Source organism: Homarus americanus, unplaced genomic scaffold (genome assembly GCF_018991925.1).
Source record: "Homarus americanus isolate GMGI-L3 unplaced genomic scaffold, GMGI_Hamer_2.0 scaffold40248, whole genome shotgun sequence".
Classification (NCBI taxonomy): domain Eukaryota; kingdom Metazoa; phylum Arthropoda; class Malacostraca; order Decapoda; family Nephropidae; genus Homarus; species Homarus americanus.
Genome location: NW_024712526.1, coordinates 1,837,473 through 1,857,208, shown reverse-complemented (window position 1 = coordinate 1,857,208; position 19,736 = coordinate 1,837,473). Strand labels below are relative to the sequence as shown.

Sequence of the window (19,736 nt, the reverse complement as noted above, 5' to 3'; positions counted from 1 at the left end):
TATTTTATTTCATTATTTAGTTTACTGTTATTTCAAGATTATTAGTTACTTTTATGGGATGATTATTGTATTTTATGTCATGAAATAATGGTAGAACTGGGTCTGTAGCCAACTGGACAACTACCCTACATGACAGCTGAACAGGCCAGAAATGGGGAGGTTTGTCACAAAATTTTTTATATATCAGTACAGTACTGTTAATAGGGAGTTACCAGTTGATGGAACATAAGATAAAAGAAGGTCAACCTGCACCCCTGCAGTGAATAATAATTATAGATACTGTACAGTATTGTTCTAGTGACATCCCATTTACAGGAGTGATATCTTGCAATTATAATACAGTCATGCGCCGGTTAACGTCCGACTGAACAACGTCGATTGCATATACGTCACTGCCCCCCAAATAAAAGTGACACCTGCTGGACCACCACTCCACGACCCCCTGATGGAGACATGATGATCCTCCCCATACTGGTCAGATATTATGTGTTAAAGGAATATGCTTCCTTACTTAGGCTTTTTTTAAGCATTTGCCTACAGGTGAAATGTTAACCTACATCTATTGAGGATAAAATCTTTCACCTACAAATTGACAATAACACATTTGCTGTAATCAGACATATCTAGTTGCCTCAACAATTGCAACCCCAGTTGCAATTGGTGTTGCAATTTCAAATTCTGTGACATTACTAAAAATAGTAAAGTTTCTGGTGCACTCTAAGATTAAGAGAGAAAACGGAGGACTCAGGCGTCCTGATGTGAGAGAAAACGGACTCGTATGACGGGGGACCAATTAAAAAAAAGCATAGCTACATGTTTTGTGAACTACAGTATTAAGCGTACCCTTTTCATCACTTTGTAATAAACCTAGCCATGCCTATGTGTGTTTATGATATTTACCATAACATTATATATATATTTAGTGGGTCCCAATTAGAATAAATCCCATAGGTTCTGTACTTTCGTTATCGGCGGGGTCCCAATTAGGCGCGATAACCATGGGATGACTGTACTGTACTGTATATACTTGTGACACTGGCCAGTTGCTTCTGGTGTTATGGTACAGGGGTACCAAGTGACAACACTAGGATCCCGCTTCCTCTATCAAGGAATAAACAATTAAAATTTAAATTGAAAAAAAAAAACATTCAAATAATGGGACCTAGCGAACCTAAATGGCCCTAGAGCGGGCACAGTCACGTATGCATCGCGTATTCTTATAGATTGTGCGGCCAGGCGTACGTTATCTAGTGAATTTAGTCAATATTGTACAGTAACAATGGACCTAAGTGCAAACCTGTATTGTACATGTACTAAATGATTACGGTACTAAAATTGTTATGTCTATTGCAAATATAGCTTGTTTATACAGGTATTCAAATAAATTACTATCTTACAAGAATCCCTCCAATGTAAGTTATATTCACTCAGGTCGTTTGGGTGGCAAATTATGAGAAGAGCTTAGTCATTCTTAAGTAAAGATAAATAAACACACAGGCAGGCCTTCAGCGCCAACTGTCAAATCTTATCTCAAATAAATAAACAAACAAACGCCAGACATTCTGTCACCTCACCTCCCGCCCTCTTCCCACCACCCTCGTGTTCAAGATAAAAGATTGGTGATTTCTTTATGTTTATTTTATATAATATCTCAGACTAAAGTTAGGATAATATAATTTGCATTGCTGAAATCCTTGCAAGACAGAGATTAATTTAAATATAAGCATCATATATTTTGCTCAAGATATAAAAAATGTAGTACATTAGTGTACAATACTGTAGTACATTTTATAAAAAGTTTTTCAACTGTATTTTTGGGTAGATTTACATAAATTTCTTCATTTATTTTCATCCATTTACATGCACACACCATACTAAAAGAAACGTAAAAGAAATAAATGACCTTAGTGCAAAGCTGGAGTGCACATGTACTAATTTGATTACGGTACTAAAATTGTTATGTCTAGTGCGAATTACAACATGTTTATATTCAAATAAATCAGTATCTTACAAGAATCCCAGCTATGTTAATTATATTTTCCTAGGTCATATCACTGGCATTTTAAAAGGAAAGAAGCTTAGTAGGACTGTTAAATAAACACACAGAGACCTTCACCTCAAACTTATCACCTCAACCCCCCCAACCCCTCGCTGGGTGGCGGAGCCATCAGTCCCTCCCCCCAGCCAGGCTTTTAGGCTTACAGTTTTTATCTTATATAATATCTCAGACTAAAGTTAGGAGATTATAATTTGCATTGCTGGAATCCTTGCAAGACAGCCAATAATTTGAATATAAACGTCATATATTTTGCTCAAGAGATAAAAATTGTTGTACATTAGTGTACAGTACTGTAGTACATTTTATAAAAAAGTTTTTCAACTGTATTTTTGGGTAGATTTACATAGATTTCTTAGTGCAAAGCTGGAGTGCACATGTACTAATTTGATTACGGTACTAAAATTGTTTTGTCTAGTGCAAATTATAGCATGTTTATATTCAAATTAATCAGTATGTTACAAGAATCCCAGCTATGTTAATTATATTCACCCAGGTCATTTCACTGGCTTTTTATAAGAGAGAAGCTTAGTCACTTAAGAACTGATAAATATACACGCGTTAGACCTGGGACTGTGCCAACTGTCAAACGTACTACCTCCCCTCCCCCCACGCCCCCTCGCTCGCTCCCACCCTCTCCCCCATCTGCTTGGCGTTGCTGGAATCCTTGTAAAACAGTGAATAATTTTAATATAAACGTCATGTATTTTGCACAAGACATAAAAATTAATCACCTGTATCACATTACAGTAGTGATTTAAGAGTAAAAGTGTATATGACGTATATAGTATTCCACATACACCTAAGTATAAATAAAAAGTTTATGTGATGATCGGACAACGTCCATTTCGGTTAACGTCGCGTTTCCAAGAACGTATCTAGGACGTTAACCGGCGCATGACTGTACTGTACAATACATACTGCATGTAGTTATTTTATAGATTTGGTTATCTTAATATGAATGTCAATCATAAAATTGGAAATAAAGTACATTTCATATGCATTGAGATATTTAGTATGACTGAAGTTGTTTTGTTTTAACGAACATTTTGAAAATACCATAATAGGAAAAAAAATTATCGTATTTAACAAATTCTTTATTTCCATAAATTGTTAATGTTTGTTTGGTAGGGAATTTCATTTATTCTTATTTTCAAGCAAGAGTAAAATTACATATCGAGTAAGTATGGCACAAAATATTTAGAAAATAAATATTTTGGTGGTTGATATAATGGAATACTGTACTCGTATTACACAGTAGAATGTGAAAAAGTTTATAGGAAAGAGTAAAAACTGCTGGCTTGTGTTGCAGGATGGTGACACATTTTTCAGAGGAAATTACAAAAAGATTAATTATCTATTAGGGAAAGTGACAAGGATTACAGTGTTCATTTTTTCTTTTTAAAAAAATCAAACATAGTACTGTACAGTTATTGCTTAGAATAACAATTGCCTACCATTTCTATAGAGTGTAAACATAAAAACAGATATGACTAGTCATTTCAAATTTATTTATTTGCTGTTTCCAATTGTTTGATGCAGGTTTTTTTTTTGGTGATAATTTCAATACAAAGTGTTCAATATTATCACACTGGAAATACATTTAAGCTGTTTGATGTGACAAACAAGTGCAATATCTATAAAGGTCTCTTCCCTATACTGTACTTTTCTACCCTGTGCTTTCAAAATATCTTGTGTTGTACATAGGAAGTAAACATTTTGTAATTTGATACACAATACGTACTTATATTAATAAAAAAATAAAAATAAATAAATAAAAAAAAATTGGGAAAATAGACTCCCTGGACCCAAACTAACTTTTACCATCAAGCGCTGCTAAGAATCCTTAACACAAATGTCTATCACATGAGGTGCACAAACTTAACCTTATGAACAAGCCAATTCCTACTGTATTCTGTTTCACTGAAAATGCTCCCTGTAACCAAGTTCATATAAAACTGAAATGCTAAGTCAGCACATTGCTTAGTTTGTTAGAATATTTTGTAAGCATTAGCTAGCAGATTAATTCTAATCATTAATTACTGAAGGTGTTAAGATGTTAATTATTAAGAAAGTGGCTGAGAAAAACTGATTTCCCTATACTGTACTGGAAGATTTTTTCCCAGTTTTGGGTAATAAGAAACTTCACTTGGAGGTAAAGGTGCAATCCCTGAAACAGCCTTACAAAAGGCCTCAATAAGCCTGACATTACATGATAAGTGTTCATCACAGTAATACCTCTGGCCAAGCATATAAACTTTGCTATCACAACACATCTCAGCACACCTTAAACTTAAGGATTCTTTGCATAAATATGTACTATACACAAAACTGGCTGATTATTTACAAAATACTAGTCACATTCAAATAAATACGTTCCTGCTACTTATCTTTAAGGAAAAATAAGTTAATAAAACAGCTACCTCACCAGAAACAGGCATACAGAAGTGTGTGTTCTCATTCATCCATCCTGTCAATACTGATGTATCTATCTCACAATATGCTTTGACCATTTATATTTGATAAAATATATAAAATAATGAATCTATAGACTGTACAATATTCTTCAATAAATAAATAATAATAAGAAATTATCCAAATACTTTCCTCATAAGGAAATACCTCTAGGGTTTGCGCTTTTTAAAATTAACTTGATAATGGAGCATCAACGGGGAGGCCACAAGCCAGTTGTGAACTCCTCTTGAGTAACAAGGCCATTCAATCCAAGACCTTCCAGATGGTTGAAGTAAAAAGTCAGTTCACTTGTAACAACCCTGAAAGGAAGAGGGGGGCTATGATGTGAAGATGGTAACTTTAGCTAGTATTAAGAGGGAGGAGGAAGAGGAAATTTGGAAAGAAAAGACAAAACAGAAAATGAGAAGATATTATAATGCATAAACTTACATACACATATGTATTGCATGTACAATCCTGGACAAGAGTATTATTAATGCCTTTTTGAAGCTATACTGAGCTCTAAGTAGCACCTACAGCTTGGAACCATAGGAAAGCCAGACTACAGCATTTTGGAGTTTCAGGCATGTACAGGTGTTGACCACTTTACGATGGGGTTAGGGACCTTAAAAAGCCATCATTAAGTGATTGATTTTCCTGTATATTGATATTAAAAACTTATGAGGAAAAACAGGTCCTGTTCCTGAGACTCTGAAGAGCCCAAACAAGTTTTATATCCTGCTGCTACAATGATAAAATGATGTTTAAATAATTTAGACATAAAAACAACAAACTTATAAACAAAGAAAGACAAAAACTATACAGTGAACCATTGAACCCACGGAGGCCCGTGTAAAGTGAACAACATAACATATGGGATTAATTGAAATAGAGACCGGGCCGACCCCCAAACTCCACTTTTTCCCGACACAATACCTATGTTCTAGTAAAAATAACATCTTAATTTTATGATGGTACGCACACACACTTAATATTTAAGAGAAATAGAGAAATACAGTCGCCAAGTTAATGTCCATTCAAATAATGGACTCAACTCCCTTCCCCTCTTCTCACACTCGCTGGCTCCTCCCTCTCTGAGAAATGTTTGGGGGAAAACACTAGATTTTAAGGTATAGTAATAAATAGTAACTCAAACTAAAGTTAGGATAATGTAATTGACATTGCTGGATTCCTTGCAAGACCAGAAATATTTTGAATATAAATGTCATATATTTTGCACAAAAGATAACATATTTGCTCAGAGTAAACAAAATACTTAAAGTAGATCTAAAATTTGTATGTCTAATGCAAAATCTATGATGTTTATATTCAAAATGATCATCAAATTATAAGAATTCCAGCAATGTAAATTATATTCTGGCCGGGTAATTTGTATGAATTTTATGAGCTAAAACAAATATCTTCAGTTAATAAAAAAAAAAATATTCTTCACGACACTATCTGTCAATCAAAACACCCCACCTTGCCTCCCCCCTCCTCACACTCACGCCAGCTGGGTCTGTCGGTCCACCCCACCCCCCCACCTTCCCTCCCTACCAGAGAAATGTTTGGGAGAAACCAGAATATTTACCTTTTTAGTAATAAATAATACCTCAGACTAAAGTTAGGATAATATAGTTCACATTGCTGAATTCCTTGCAAGACCAGGAATATTTGGAATATAAATGTCATATATTTTGCACAAAAGATAACATATTTACTCAGAGTAAACAAAATACTTACAGTAGATCTAAAATTTGTATGTCTAATGCAAAATCTATGATGTTTATATTCAAAATGATCACCAAATTGTAAGAATTCCAGCAATGTAAATTATATTCTGGCCGCGTAATTTGTATGAATTTTGAGCTAAATAAAAAAATTATACTTCACCCGCGTATATGAGTAGATGCACCGCGTAAAGTGGGAATTCCGGTTCTGGCAGAGTACCGCGTAAATGTAGAAACGCGTAAAAAAAACCCGGGGTATTACTGTACTGTAAATTTATAAAAACTAAAGATTTATACATGATATGTATGTGTACTGTAGTAAGTTGTGCTACCCCAGCTGTCACTACAAATGGCAGCTGGGGGATTGTTGCCACATCACTTTTTCATAGTGACAATGCAGTTAAAGCAATGTTTGTGTGTTTGAGTCCCATCTTATGAGAATATGTGAGCACACAATTTGCAAATTATAATGTACATGTATGTTTCTGTACTGTACTTTGAGAAGTATACAGTACAGTATTAAGAAATTCACTGACTCTCAGCAAGCAGAATCATTAAACAGAGTCAACATCTGTCTTTATATACATGTCATTGTCACACATAATTTCATAAAACAATAATTTAGATGGGGAAATTAATGAAATATAACTTTTGAAATAATTTTGTAAGTATTTAGCTATTAGGTTTTGTAAACAAACATCGGAGGTCGCGACGATCGTAAACCTGATCTTACTCATTGCATCGTGGTAACTGGTGTTAATTTGTTAAAGTCGTAAAACTGATCAATCGTATACGGATCCATCGTATAGCGGTCAACACCTGCAATGGGAATTTTGTCTATAACTGTAAATATACAAAAGGATTAACATAGAATATACACATGCACCTTTGCATGTGTAACACAGAAATGCAAAAACTACCGTAAATGTAAATGTACATAACGGAATACACAAAATCCAAGTGGAATAGAGGCCGCTGCAACTACAAAGTACAAAATATCATATTACAGGGATGAAATGGTATATCCCACCTTCCTATGATGGATGGGTATTGGGATGGTACATTAAAAGCATTATTGTCTGTCACTTTACTATCCAGTATGCTTTATTAACTGGCATTTTTCATATCTGTCAATATGAGTCTAACCTCTTTACAATAGAGCATTTATGCATAGTTAAACATACTATAAATAAGTGATGATATACAAATTATCAAGAGGGCTACATTACTTCTACATGATTGGTGAGTACAACATAATAACCGTGTTATTTTTCTGGAGGTAAGAGTAACTCTCTCCAGATTATTTTATTATATCATATGACACCTATTCCTCCCACCCCCCATCTCTCCTCCATGATAATTAGTTAAGTGTTTACTGTACTATCTGCCAAGTTGAACTACTACAGTGTCTCTAATTTCCTCTAATTACAAAAGAATTCTGCAACTCACCAGCTCTGTGGCCCTACAGATGACACATTGAGCCGTACTAGATGGATTTTAAGCTTCTCTTTCAGGACAGCAGTAATTTTTTCAAATAACTGGTACTTCTAGAAAAGAAGAAATTAATTCACTGTATGATAATGTATACACTGTATTGAAAAAGAGAATTGATCCTTTGGACATTAATGTTTTTTGGGGACCCTTCAGTAAGAACTAGTGACAGATGTCTGTACTGATCACACCGGTGTGGAATGTCTGATAGATATTCAATTTAGTTTTTAGCCAATTTAACAGAGTAATTTATATGTTACTGAGATATTTGTATGTTCACTTAATAAAATTTTCATTAAACCTGTACAGTTTTAAAATTTAAAATCTGCATTGCACAAAATAAAAGCAATCTAAGTCTGTATCCAAGTGTTTGAGTTTTTATTCTAAGCTACTATTTCTAGATTACCGGTAACAGACTGTCCTGCTACAAATAAACAATCCACATTTAACCAACTAAGAATTAATGAGCAGGAACAGATCCATGGGGGTCCCCTTTTGTTCGAAATGGTCAAAATTGGCACCCAAGGAGAAACATGGACATCGCTGAAAAATAATTAAAGAACATACTACAGGTTGTGTATCCCTTATCCGAAATTCCCAAGTCTGAAATGTTCTGAAATTCCAAAGTCTATTTCATTATATTTATGGTCGATAATACACTGAATATGGCAAATATATATCATAATTTTTACTAGGGTAAGTATGTATGTGTAATGAATAAAGGTAAGACACAGGCTGCTTAGTGCCACAGAGTCAGGCGTCATGGCGATGCCAAACAGACGGTAGTGATTGATTACCTTTCTGGGTCTTTAGTGTACATCTTATCATATATTTTATACCCAATATGATTCAATAATATTTCATAAAACTACCTGTAGAATACAGCTCCTCCCCGACTAACGACAGGGTTAGGGACCCAAATCCAGGTCGTAAGTTGAAATGGTCGTAAGCCGGAAATGCTTAAATAATACATAGAAAATCTAAATTGGGTTTCTCTTTTTCTTCTCAGCACTACAAAACACTCACTTTTAAGCTTGCAGCCATTTTAAAGTGAATTACAAATAAAAATTTTGTCTGTGTACTGACTTTGGGACTCAAAAATATGTAATTTGACCAAATTTTGGTACAACTGAGGCAGGTCGTAAGTGCGGGTGGATGCAAGTCGAGTAGGTCGTAAGTCGGGGAGGAGCTGTATATGTATCCATATGCTGTAAATGAAATATAAGTGAATTTTGAACATAGAATTGGGCCCCAACCCTGCTGGGTGAGCTACTGCATTACCGGGTATACAGGTTCTGTATACAGGATAGTATAGGTATTCCAAGCATTTTAAATAAAGGATACCCAACCTGTATAGCTCAACTCTCAATTAAATATTCTTTAAAATGCTTTAAAAATGTCTCTTGAATTGCATGAAAGTGTTTGTGCCCAGAACTCTGCCCCAGAACCCGCTGAGGGAGCTAGGGTACTGCTCACCCCAGAACCCTTAACTTATTGCCTGGGCCCTTCGACTCTCGGCACCTGCTCCAAGACCCAATATTATGTCTTGTGTCCCCCAATATATAAATCATTCCAATGCCTGTGTGTAGCTTACATTAAGTACTTTCATAGACAACCATTTATTTTTTTATTTTTTTTTTATTTTTTTTTTTTACAGGGCACACAGTTGGTATGCTTCATAGTCAAATCAACATGTAGAATTAAAGTACACATCCCTCCTCAGCTGAAATTCAACACGCAGTACAAAGGACACACACAAAAAGAATGTGCTTAAAGATATTGAACAGTGTACTGGAGCAGTCCCCCCTGATGCTGCACACCTGACCTTAATGCTTCCCACAGGAATGCAAATATGTGTATGAAGTTTGTTATCGCCGCTGGCTTTATCGTTGATGTCAACAACCATGTGCCTCCCCCACCCCACACGCGGCCTGTTACCACACCAGATGTAGGGGGCGGTGTGTACCACCGGGAGTGTCATCACCACTGGCGTGAGCGCTGAGAGGGTGTCATGGATCTCATGACACAGATTGCCCTCTCGAGTGATGCCCCCCCCCCTGACCACGTGACCCGTTACCTCGACAGATGTGGCAGCTGGGGCGTGTTCGCTGGGAGTGTCATCGCCACTGGCGTAAGTGCTGGCATCGCCGGGAGTGTTTTCACCGCTGGCGTCAGTGCTGACGTTTTACTGGCTCACCCGAACAAAGATTAGGGGGTGGGCGGTGTTTACGGCGGCGTGGCCACCTGGACTCTTTACCACCGGGACTGTCATCGCCACTGGCGTAAGTGCTGTCATCGCCGGGAGTGTTTTCATCGCTGGCATCAGTGCTGACGTTTTTGCTGCCTCACCCGAACAAAGATTAGGGGGTGGGCGGTGTTTACGGAGAAGAGCTCCTGACTCTGCTAATATATGGTTTAAAAGGCGGCGCGGCCACCTGGACTCTAGGAGACTGCCCCCACAAGTGATGCTGTGAGGATCAACACTCTGCTAGCAGTGGTGAACAACAACTCCCAATCCTGGCCGAGTTTTGTACTGGAACAATTTACACAGAACTATCTTCCCCTGGAACACCATACTGGTTCGCATTGACCCGCACTTGTAAGTACAGCCAAAGTGATGACATACCCCTCAGTACTGAAATATTGTGGACTAATTATGCCCACTCGTTCCTGCCTTATCTGGAGCAATAAGACAATGTGGAATGAAGTGTAGCTAAGATTAATAGAGTTATGAACTTTGTATCATGTCACTATGCTCAGTAATCAATTATAATAAAGATAAATGGTGTGAGACTAACTAATTATGTATCAGATAGATCACCAAGTAATACTAATGAACGCCTTGTTGTCTGCAGGTTTTGACCACATCAATAAATATTGAATGCGTCAAAAGACGGGTTTCAATCATTCCCTTCGACTTGCCCGTCACCTGAACGTCCTTAAGTAAGGCGTTCACAAAGTTTTTATGCCCTGTAATATTTTAATATGAAAATGTATGTTTTCTGAAATACAATTATATGCGTACGGGAAGAGAACATAAGTAGAAGAGCTGGGTCTATGAGAGTAGGTTTACTGGGGATGTAGCACAGGCCTTTACTCTATGTTTATTTCTCCCACGCTTTGTGTTTTACTTATTTTATTATTAGATGGATTTATTCTCATTCTTTTCTTTATACATGAACATTAACCGGCATAAAATTTTGAAAAACAAGAATGTGGATTCTTCCTGGAAAATCAATGGGAGTAGAGTAAAGTCAAATGCATACTGATGGAGAAAATATACACTGTACCGAAAACCAAGCTTGTAACTTCAAGTACGACCGGGAAAAATTTATTCAAGAAAAAATTGATAATTACGAAAGTTAAGAAGAGATCTCAGAGTTTCAAGAGATGGGTGACCCAGTAATATTGGGGCCTAGTACTAATGGTTCACATTTTTGGTGGACCCTAGTTCTAAAGAGCCTTAATCCAAATGGTCAAGTTTGGCCAGGGTCTATAAGAACTTTAAATAATAGTATCAAGAGAATGTAATTCACAATCTGCAAATTTAAAATATTTTAATATCATACCTGTGGAGGAGGTAAGACACCTGAGATGGCCTCATGTAATTTAGTTATAGCCTTTAAAATTCCATTAAAGGCTGAAGAAGGGACTGGTGAACGTGCCTCCCAAGTGGCCAGCTGCCGCTCTAAGGTATCACTCATTACACCTACAATCTTAGCTTCAATGGCTTCACAGTGTTCCTGATATTCTCTTGTTACCTGTCAAAAAAGTATTAATATGTACAGGTTGACAATCCCTTTTCCGAAATCCTTGGGGCCAGAGGCATTTCGGATTTTGGAATTTTTCGGTTTTCAGAATGGTTATTTTTTGTATTTTTTGTATTTTTTTGTATTAGCCCACCCAGGCACAAGTCATTGACCCACATTGGGGCCTGGGAGGCAAAAATATAATAATACTTATAATAATAATAATAATAATAATTCATAGGTCTAGGTCGTGTTTCTCACTTTTTATGTTTTTTCATTCTTGTATTTCTTTATTATTATTATTATTATTATTATTATTTTATTAACACAGTATTATTGTTATTATTATTATTATTAATTTTATTATTCTATTTTCTTATTATTATTATTGTTATTATTATTATTATTTTATTTTGGTGTATTTTTATTACAAATTTTATTTACTATGAATAATTATTATTATTATAATTAGTATTACTATAAAATTTCTGCCCCCCAGGCCCCAATGTGGGTCAGTGATCTATGCCTGTGGGCTAATCCCAAAAAAAAAAAAAAAATAATAATTGCTCCACAAAATAACTTTCGGTTTTCAGAGCTTTTCGGTTTTCGGATAAAGGGTTGTCAACTTGTACTGCATTTGCCATTAAAAACAAAATTACACATAAAGAATCTACACACAATTCAAAAGGCAAAACAGCAAAGTTCAAAACAGATCTTGAGGGCTTAATGATTACCCTATAAATAAAGGAAGCAGTATGTCCCTTAACAACAGAAATTCTGGTACAGTAGAACCATATACAGCACAAGAATTGGGACTGAGAATTAATGCAAAATAGCAAATTGCATTGTACTGTTTTAGTATTTCAATAGAAATATAGGTTATAAGATTGTAGTCCCCCCAAATATACCAAAACATTCCTTCAAGACAACTTTCTCTCAAGTTAACACTAAATCCATCATTCCAAGACATGTGAACAAATAACTCACCTGAAGTCTGAACAAACACATAACCTCTAGCCCTGCTGTGAGTGAAAGGTTATTGAGCAGTACAGTGGTTCCTCCGTTAACGAGCACAATCCGTTCCAGCAGGTTGCTCGTTAACCGAAAATCTCGTTAACCGAAACCATTGTTTCAATGGGTTTTTGGGTAATTGGTTCCAGCTCACTGAAAATTGCCTAAATTCAAATTTTTTTTTTTAGAAATTGACACTTACCTTGAGGTGTGTATGTAGAAGGCTCCTAGATGATGATGCTGATATGAATTTGAAGTGGGAGGTGGAGGAGGAGAAGGGAGAAGAGAAGAAAGTGGAGGTGGAGGAGAAGCATTTTACTGCTTCTTGGAAGGTGAGTCACCTTCCATGAAAATGTCAGGAACCTCTGGACTTACAGATTCTCCACCATGAACATCCTCTGTCCTTCTTGAAGTGGAAGGCTGAGGGCTAGCATCATCCTCTCTCCTTCTTGAAGTGGAAGGCTGAGGGATAGCACCTTGTTCCCTCTGCCTTTTACTGAAGAAAGTGTCAATTGTGGTCTGTGGGGCATCTGTCCTCCTCACCATTAACTTATGTTTAAAGAAGGAGACCACTGAGTCCTCAACATGACACAAAGTTAGTTCAGTTTTTTCCACATCTGGGTGCTTTGAAGTCAGTTCCCTGAACTTCTCCCAGTGGTAAATCACATCTTTCAACTCTTTAGTTGACATATGGTCATCAGTTTCCGTTTCCTCCTCACCACTGTCAGCCTCTACCTGTAACATCTCATCCAGTTGCTTCAAGTCATCAGGAGTAAGTTCCTCCTCATGAGACATCACAAGCTCTTTGACATCCTCCTCCTCCACTTCAAGGCCCAATGACTGACCAATGGACACAATCTCCTGGTCCAACTCTGTTTCTTCCTCAAATCCCTCAAAATCATTGACTACTGATGGCCACAGTGCTTTCCATGAAGAATTGAGGGATCTAGTGGAGACTTCTTGCCATGATGACACAATCAATTTTACAGCCTCCAGAATGTTGAATTTTTGTCTTCCAGAACTGTTTCAGTGTTAGTTCAGGATCATTGGAAGTTGCCTGATGACACCTCCTAAACATTTTCTTCATGTACAACTTCTTGAAGTTGCTGATCACATTCTGGTCCATTAGCTGTATGATTGATGTAGTATTTGGAGGCAAAAACAACACTTTCACAAAGTCAAATTGATACTCCAAATTTCTGGCAAGGTCAGGGTCTTGACCAGGAGCATTATCCATGAGGAGAAGAGCCTTTAAAGGGAGTTTATTGGTGGTTAGGTAGCTCCTGACAGAATGGCAAAACACATCAACAGCCCATTCATTAAAGAGCTGTCTTGTCACCCATGCCTTACGGTTGGACTTCCAATAAACTTCAAGCTTTGTTCTTACCACTTTCTGTTGCTTGAATACCCTGGGGTTTTCCGAGTGGGAGACAAGCATAGGCTTCAGTCGGAAATCCACTGAAGCATTGGCACCAAGCAATAGAGTGAGACGGTCTTTCATGGGTTTATGCCCAGGTAAAGAGGCTTCATCTCTGGTGATGAATGTTCTTTTGGGCATCTTTTTCCAGAACAGCCCAGTTTCGTCCACATTGAACACTTGCTGTGGAAGATAATTTTCTTCTTCCATCAGTTCTTTAAATTCCACTAAAAACTTTGCTGCCCCTTCCTTATCAGCACTAGCAGCCTCACCATGCCTAACAACACTGAAAATGTCACTTCTTTTCTTAAATTTTTCGAACCAGCCTTTGCTGGCCCTAAAATCTTCAAATTCTGTGCCTGAAGAACCAGGTTGATCTCTCTTTAAATGTTCGTAAACCTCCCTGGCTCTTTCACAAATAAATTCAGTAGAAACTGAATCACCTTTCATCTGTTTTTCCCTAATCCAGATGAGAAGTAACCTCTCTGTTTCTGCAATTAGGGATCTACTTTTAAACACTCTGGTAGATTTGTCTCTCACTTTCACTTCTTTAAATTTAGCTTTTTGTGCAAGAATTGTCGACACAGTTGATGTCGACATGCCACATTCTTTGCATAGCGCATTTGTTCTAATGCCTTGTTCATGTTTTTTTTATAATTTCCTGCTTGGTTTGGATTGAAATCGCTTTTCTTGATCTCTTTGGCCCCATGCTGGATTCAAACAATGTCAACACGTGATTTTTTAAGTTTAAATTAGCTGTAAATAAAGAAAATTTTCTTTAAAATAACACTGCACTGCGCTATATATTGTCAATATGTAAAATAAATTTCAAAATGACCAATAATTTGCTTGGAAACACAGAAAAAAAAAGCGTTTAGTTGAAGAGAGTCTCAAGCAGGATGTTACCTCCACTGAAAAGACACAAAGACTGACGCCTGTATGGTGTGTTGACAGGCTGCTTGGCGTGCAAAATACTAGCTTCCTTTACAGTACTTCAATTATGTTCAATAATTGTTAAAATGACTAAAAAATTTAATATAAAACTTTTACAATTATTGAATAGTACAAACTTCTTGATATTTACTAAAATAGTGAGGAATTTAAGCCCTAGAACCGATTACTGTATTGGCGGACTAATACTACAGCTGGTGGACCGCCAAATGCAAGCGAAAACATGTGGAGGTCGGCTCGTTAAAAACTCGTTAATCGAGGGATTGCTCGTTAACCAAAGTTAAGAATCTTATGGAAGGTAACTCGTTAACCGAGGGATCACTGTATATTGTATGTGGAAGACGAGTGTTTATCTGGGAGCAGCTGGAAGAGGGGAAGAGGGGTAGCATGGGTGGGTGGCTCCCTCCCCCTAACTCCCACAAGATTCCTTTAACATTTCTTTATGCAATTTCACCATAATTCTCACATAATTTAGGATGATTTGGTGACAGGTTAATAAAATATTATCCTAGAAGAATCAACTTAACTGGAAAAAGAATCCCACACTCAACACCAAGAGTCATTGTTTACAAAGGGCAAACAGCTGATCAGCTTACCACAATGTCTGTCTTCAACACTTAGTAAATTAGTACAGTACAGTTGTGTATTTATCATCACTTAATAGCAGTGGCGTGTCGTGAGAAAAATGCTAGGGTAAGCAAATGACGCTTTCTTACTTGTAAAGTCACGAGATCTAAAAGAATTCTTTAGTAGATCACATACAGTGCATGCACATGCTGAACTTTGCTCCTCCTGCGACTGCATTTTCAGTTTGGGGGTATATTAATCCAAATAAATGCGTCGCACTCACACATCATGACCTCTGAAAGTCAACTGAATTTCTTACGTTGAGTGTTGACATAGACCGTAGCCTCATACAGTGATACCATCTCTTTCAAAACAAAATCTATCAATTCGAAAAAAGTTTATAGCCATTATTAATTTATTATATTATTCCAAAATGACAATGACATTATTCAAGTACTATGATAATGAGTCCAATAGTATACGAAACTGTGAAACATAAAAAAGGTCAGATAATTATTATTTACGGATACAAATTTATCATTGAAAAAAAAATTAATGAACTGGTAATGGTGCGGTGCTGCTGGCAGCGAGTATAGGGGGTGGGGGAGGGGGACCATGGAGGACGCTGTGCTTACGTTGTCCAAATTTCTAGCACAATTAATTATACTGACTGATAATAACAAATATTATTGAGGGGACATTCCAGCATCAGAATGCTTTCCACAGCTTATTAAATTGATCTGAACCTTATTTACATGGGTTTGGAAAAAGGGGAGTAACATAAGTTAAATTATTTGTTCTTATCTTACGTCTGGCAATGGCATACCATTGACGCTGTGAGCGTGGGGGAACGTGGGTACTGCAGTGGAATATTGCGTACTTGAGGGATAGATTTTCAAGCGGAAAATGCCCGTCTTGCAAGTTTCACAAATTAACTGGGACAAAAAACAAATGCACAATGCTATACACGATTGAATTAAATAATATGTTAATTAAATAAGATATTTTTATTTGGAAGGGAATCGTTGTTATAGGGTAAGCAATGCTTACCTTGCTTCTTATGAATACACGCCACTGCTTAATAGGTAATACTGTAGTGTACAGTATTATACATCTGCATATACCCTGGTTTATTCATTAATCATTTTTCTATGTGTACAATAAGCCAAATTGAGCCATCATATAAATACAATATATTTTTTTTTTTCACAGGCAATAGCCCACCTGGGCACAAGTCATCGACCCACATACAGTATTGTATTTCTTCTCTATTACTTTAGATGTTATATTAATCATGATGAACCATAAACCATAAGAGGCCAATCATATGAGAATATAATACTGAATCAATAAACAAATAAACCTGATGAATGTGGCAACACCTGATCAGCCCCAGCCTACTTACACACTCAAGTGTCTTAGTTCTCAGCAGGCCGATAACAAATCTCATTAGACCACTGTACAGTAATTAGTAAGTGTGGTTCATTTAATAAGATTTTTTTTTTTATTAATCTTCCCCGTATCTTAAAAGATTAATTTTTTTTTAAGTATTACTGGTGACCAGAGCATCACAGAGTCCGAAAAAAATCGAATTCCGATATATTGAAGTCCGATTTATCGATGTTTTACTGTACAGTTAGCGTTTGTTGAGGTTCTTCTTCGTTGTCGTCGTCTTCAACGGGACTGTGTTCTGTTAACAATTGCAGATCTTCGTTGGTGAGCTCTTATGTATGGGATGCCAGGACGTCTTCAATATCCTTTGATTCCAGCACATCAAAGCCTGCCTGTCTAGCCAAGCTGAGGATATCCCTATTCACAGCTGGGACTAAGTCCGTGAATCCCGTAAAACTGTTGACTCACTTGGGCCACAGTTTACGCCACACACCATTCAGGCAACTTTCTGAAACCTCTTCCCATGCCTTGCCAATCTTGTCAATTGCATGAAGAATGTTGAAGCCGCGCAAATATTCTCGGATCGTAGACGGCAGCAACCGTATCTGAACTGGCAGCTTCACCAGTCATCTTTATGTTGTGGAAGTTATAACGACGCTTAAATCGTTTAAACCATCCTTGGCTGGCCGTAAAGGTCTCTTCCTTCAATCCTTCACCCCCTGTTTCCTTCATGTCGTCAAACAAGGATCTGGCCTTGTGCTGGATAACCATAAGGCTCACAAGGGCATCTTTTCCACCTTCTTTATCACAGTGCTTCTAGTATGAGTCGTCTTAGTAGCACTCAGAGAAGAACCACTTCCAGCACTAACCTTCATCTTATCAGCGTTGGTCCGGATAGTACGCACCGTTGTGGGGGTTAGACCAAGCACAGCGGCTTTGTCCACAGCACGTTCCACTTTTTCAAATCGGGTTAATACATCCATTTTCGTAGCCTGGGTAATGGTCTTACATTGCCTCTTCACTACACTAGCATCAGTAGCACTTGATGGGTGCTTGGAAGCCATTTCAAATGGTTAGAGTACAGTTTTAGAACAAAAACACTTTAGTACACACGAATGATGTGAAGTTGTAACAGAGACTGGCTTGGCGTCACTTGGGGACGCTGTGATGTTCCGCGAGTGAGGGCAGCGCACCGAGCCGAGAGCGTAGTGCGGCCAGACAAGAGCAGGTGATGCACTGTAGAAAGTAGTCCATGACGACGCAAAACGACGTAGTATCGGATCACAAAATTTTGGTCTCTAAAGTTCAGCGACGTAGTACCGAAACAACGTTAAGTGAAGACTGTGTGTGTGTGTGTGTGTGCAGACACTACACAGGGTGGTAAAATGCATCTAGTGGCAGCATTGTGTTAATGTTAAAGTGAAAGCACTGCTTGCTCCCTCTCACTTTCAGCTGCCGCCGCGGGCTAGCCCTCGTGGCGAACTGGAAAGCAACTTGCATAAGTTTCCCCTGCCAGTACACAGCCTCCTCACCATCAAGACTCCTGTTGTGCTTCCTCGTGGCAGCACACAGTAACTGGGTGCCTCGTGGGTCCAGGCTAGATCAGCAGTGAGCCCCAGAAGGCTCACTGGCATGTGGACACGTCCTGGCGCCTACCAACCACCACCCCGCTGCCTTGCAGATTAACCTTGGCAGGTATAAGGATACGGGAGTAAACCCCAAACGAAAAATCTGGGGTGGAGCCCCACATCAGGCAGACATGCTTACAGAGCTCCAACAAGACCCCAACAGCGGTGTAGACTGAAGAAGTGACCACCATGGGAACTCAACGACTACACCGGTGGATGAAGGCAGTGCATGATGGGCTATCGGCAGTCCATTGCAACTCTCCCTCTCCCCAGTCATTGCAACACTTGCACCACTGGATCAGGAAAAGGGAGAGCCAAGATGTGTGGTTGCAGCCTGCGCTCCAGCCTCACCACATAAATCAACTCACGTGCAGCCATCATCCAGCTCATCATACTTCTCACCAAAATCAAACCCCTCATACCCCCCAAAAGTCCTATGGCGACGAACGAGTGATGATGGGGACAGGCAGCGATGACTGCCGGGAGTCTCTAGTCACAACTCTGCACATGGGTGGCAAAGATAAGATGGTCGTTTATGCACTGGGATCTAGGCAGCAGTGCAATCTGGTCCTGTCTGTGCGACTGAGCAGCCCTTACGAGGAGCCACTCTGCTCAGCTCACATGGGGAGGGGGCTAGAAAAATGCCCTAAACATAGCCTGCCTAAAAACCCAACCTGACTTGGCAACCGCACCCAGTAAGCAGGGCTGTGGAGTCGAAGACAAAACCTTCGACTCCGACTCCGACTCCGACTCCTCAAATTTTTATGCTTCCGACTCCGACTCCGACTCCGACTCCTTGGCCTATTTGTAACAACTATTTCTACCATCCTAATTGTAATTTGTATGTTGTAACCTGCATAGGTAAAAAGTAAAACACCGTGGCTATACTGCTACAGCTTTATTAATGATCTGGACGATATTTAAGAACTACAAAAAGATGATAGGCTTGACTTTCAAAGTTTCAATCAAAAGAAAAATAAATTTATTAAGAATTCAAGATATTAACTAGAAAACACCATTTACATGTATATCTAAAAGTTCGATCTCAGCATATGAATTTTGTTTAAGCTCATAATCTGATGTGGATCTAAATGATGATCCTACAATTCCTTTTAAAGTTAAGTTATATATTTATGTACATTAAAGAAATGAATACCTTATTAAGGAAAATGGATAAACCTTACATGATTAAGTTATTAAATTAAATTTGCCTTAATCTCACCAAAAACAGGTTGTAGCTAATTGTTTTGTAGCTGAGAGCCTCTGTGCAGTTTTCAACGAAACAAAATT

General features: G+C 38.0%; 1 protein-coding gene across 1 annotated transcript in view; it reads right to left on the bottom strand.

Annotated features, from left to right (window-relative positions):
* Positions 1–3,140: 3,140 nt before the first annotated feature.
* The window catches only part of LOC121860768 (vacuolar protein sorting-associated protein 54-like), a 110,255-nt gene continuing 93,659 nt past the window's right edge, over positions 3,141–19,736 (bottom strand). The window contains exons 18-20 of the mRNA XM_042358133.1: positions 11,301–11,492; positions 7,690–7,787; positions 3,141–4,830 (exon numbers count right to left, since the gene is read on the bottom strand). Coding sequence (XP_042214067.1) covers positions 4,722–4,830; positions 7,690–7,787; positions 11,301–11,492 — 399 coding nt within the window. The 3' untranslated portion in view covers positions 3,141–4,721. The remainder of the gene's footprint in view (positions 4,831–7,689; positions 7,788–11,300; positions 11,493–19,736) is intronic.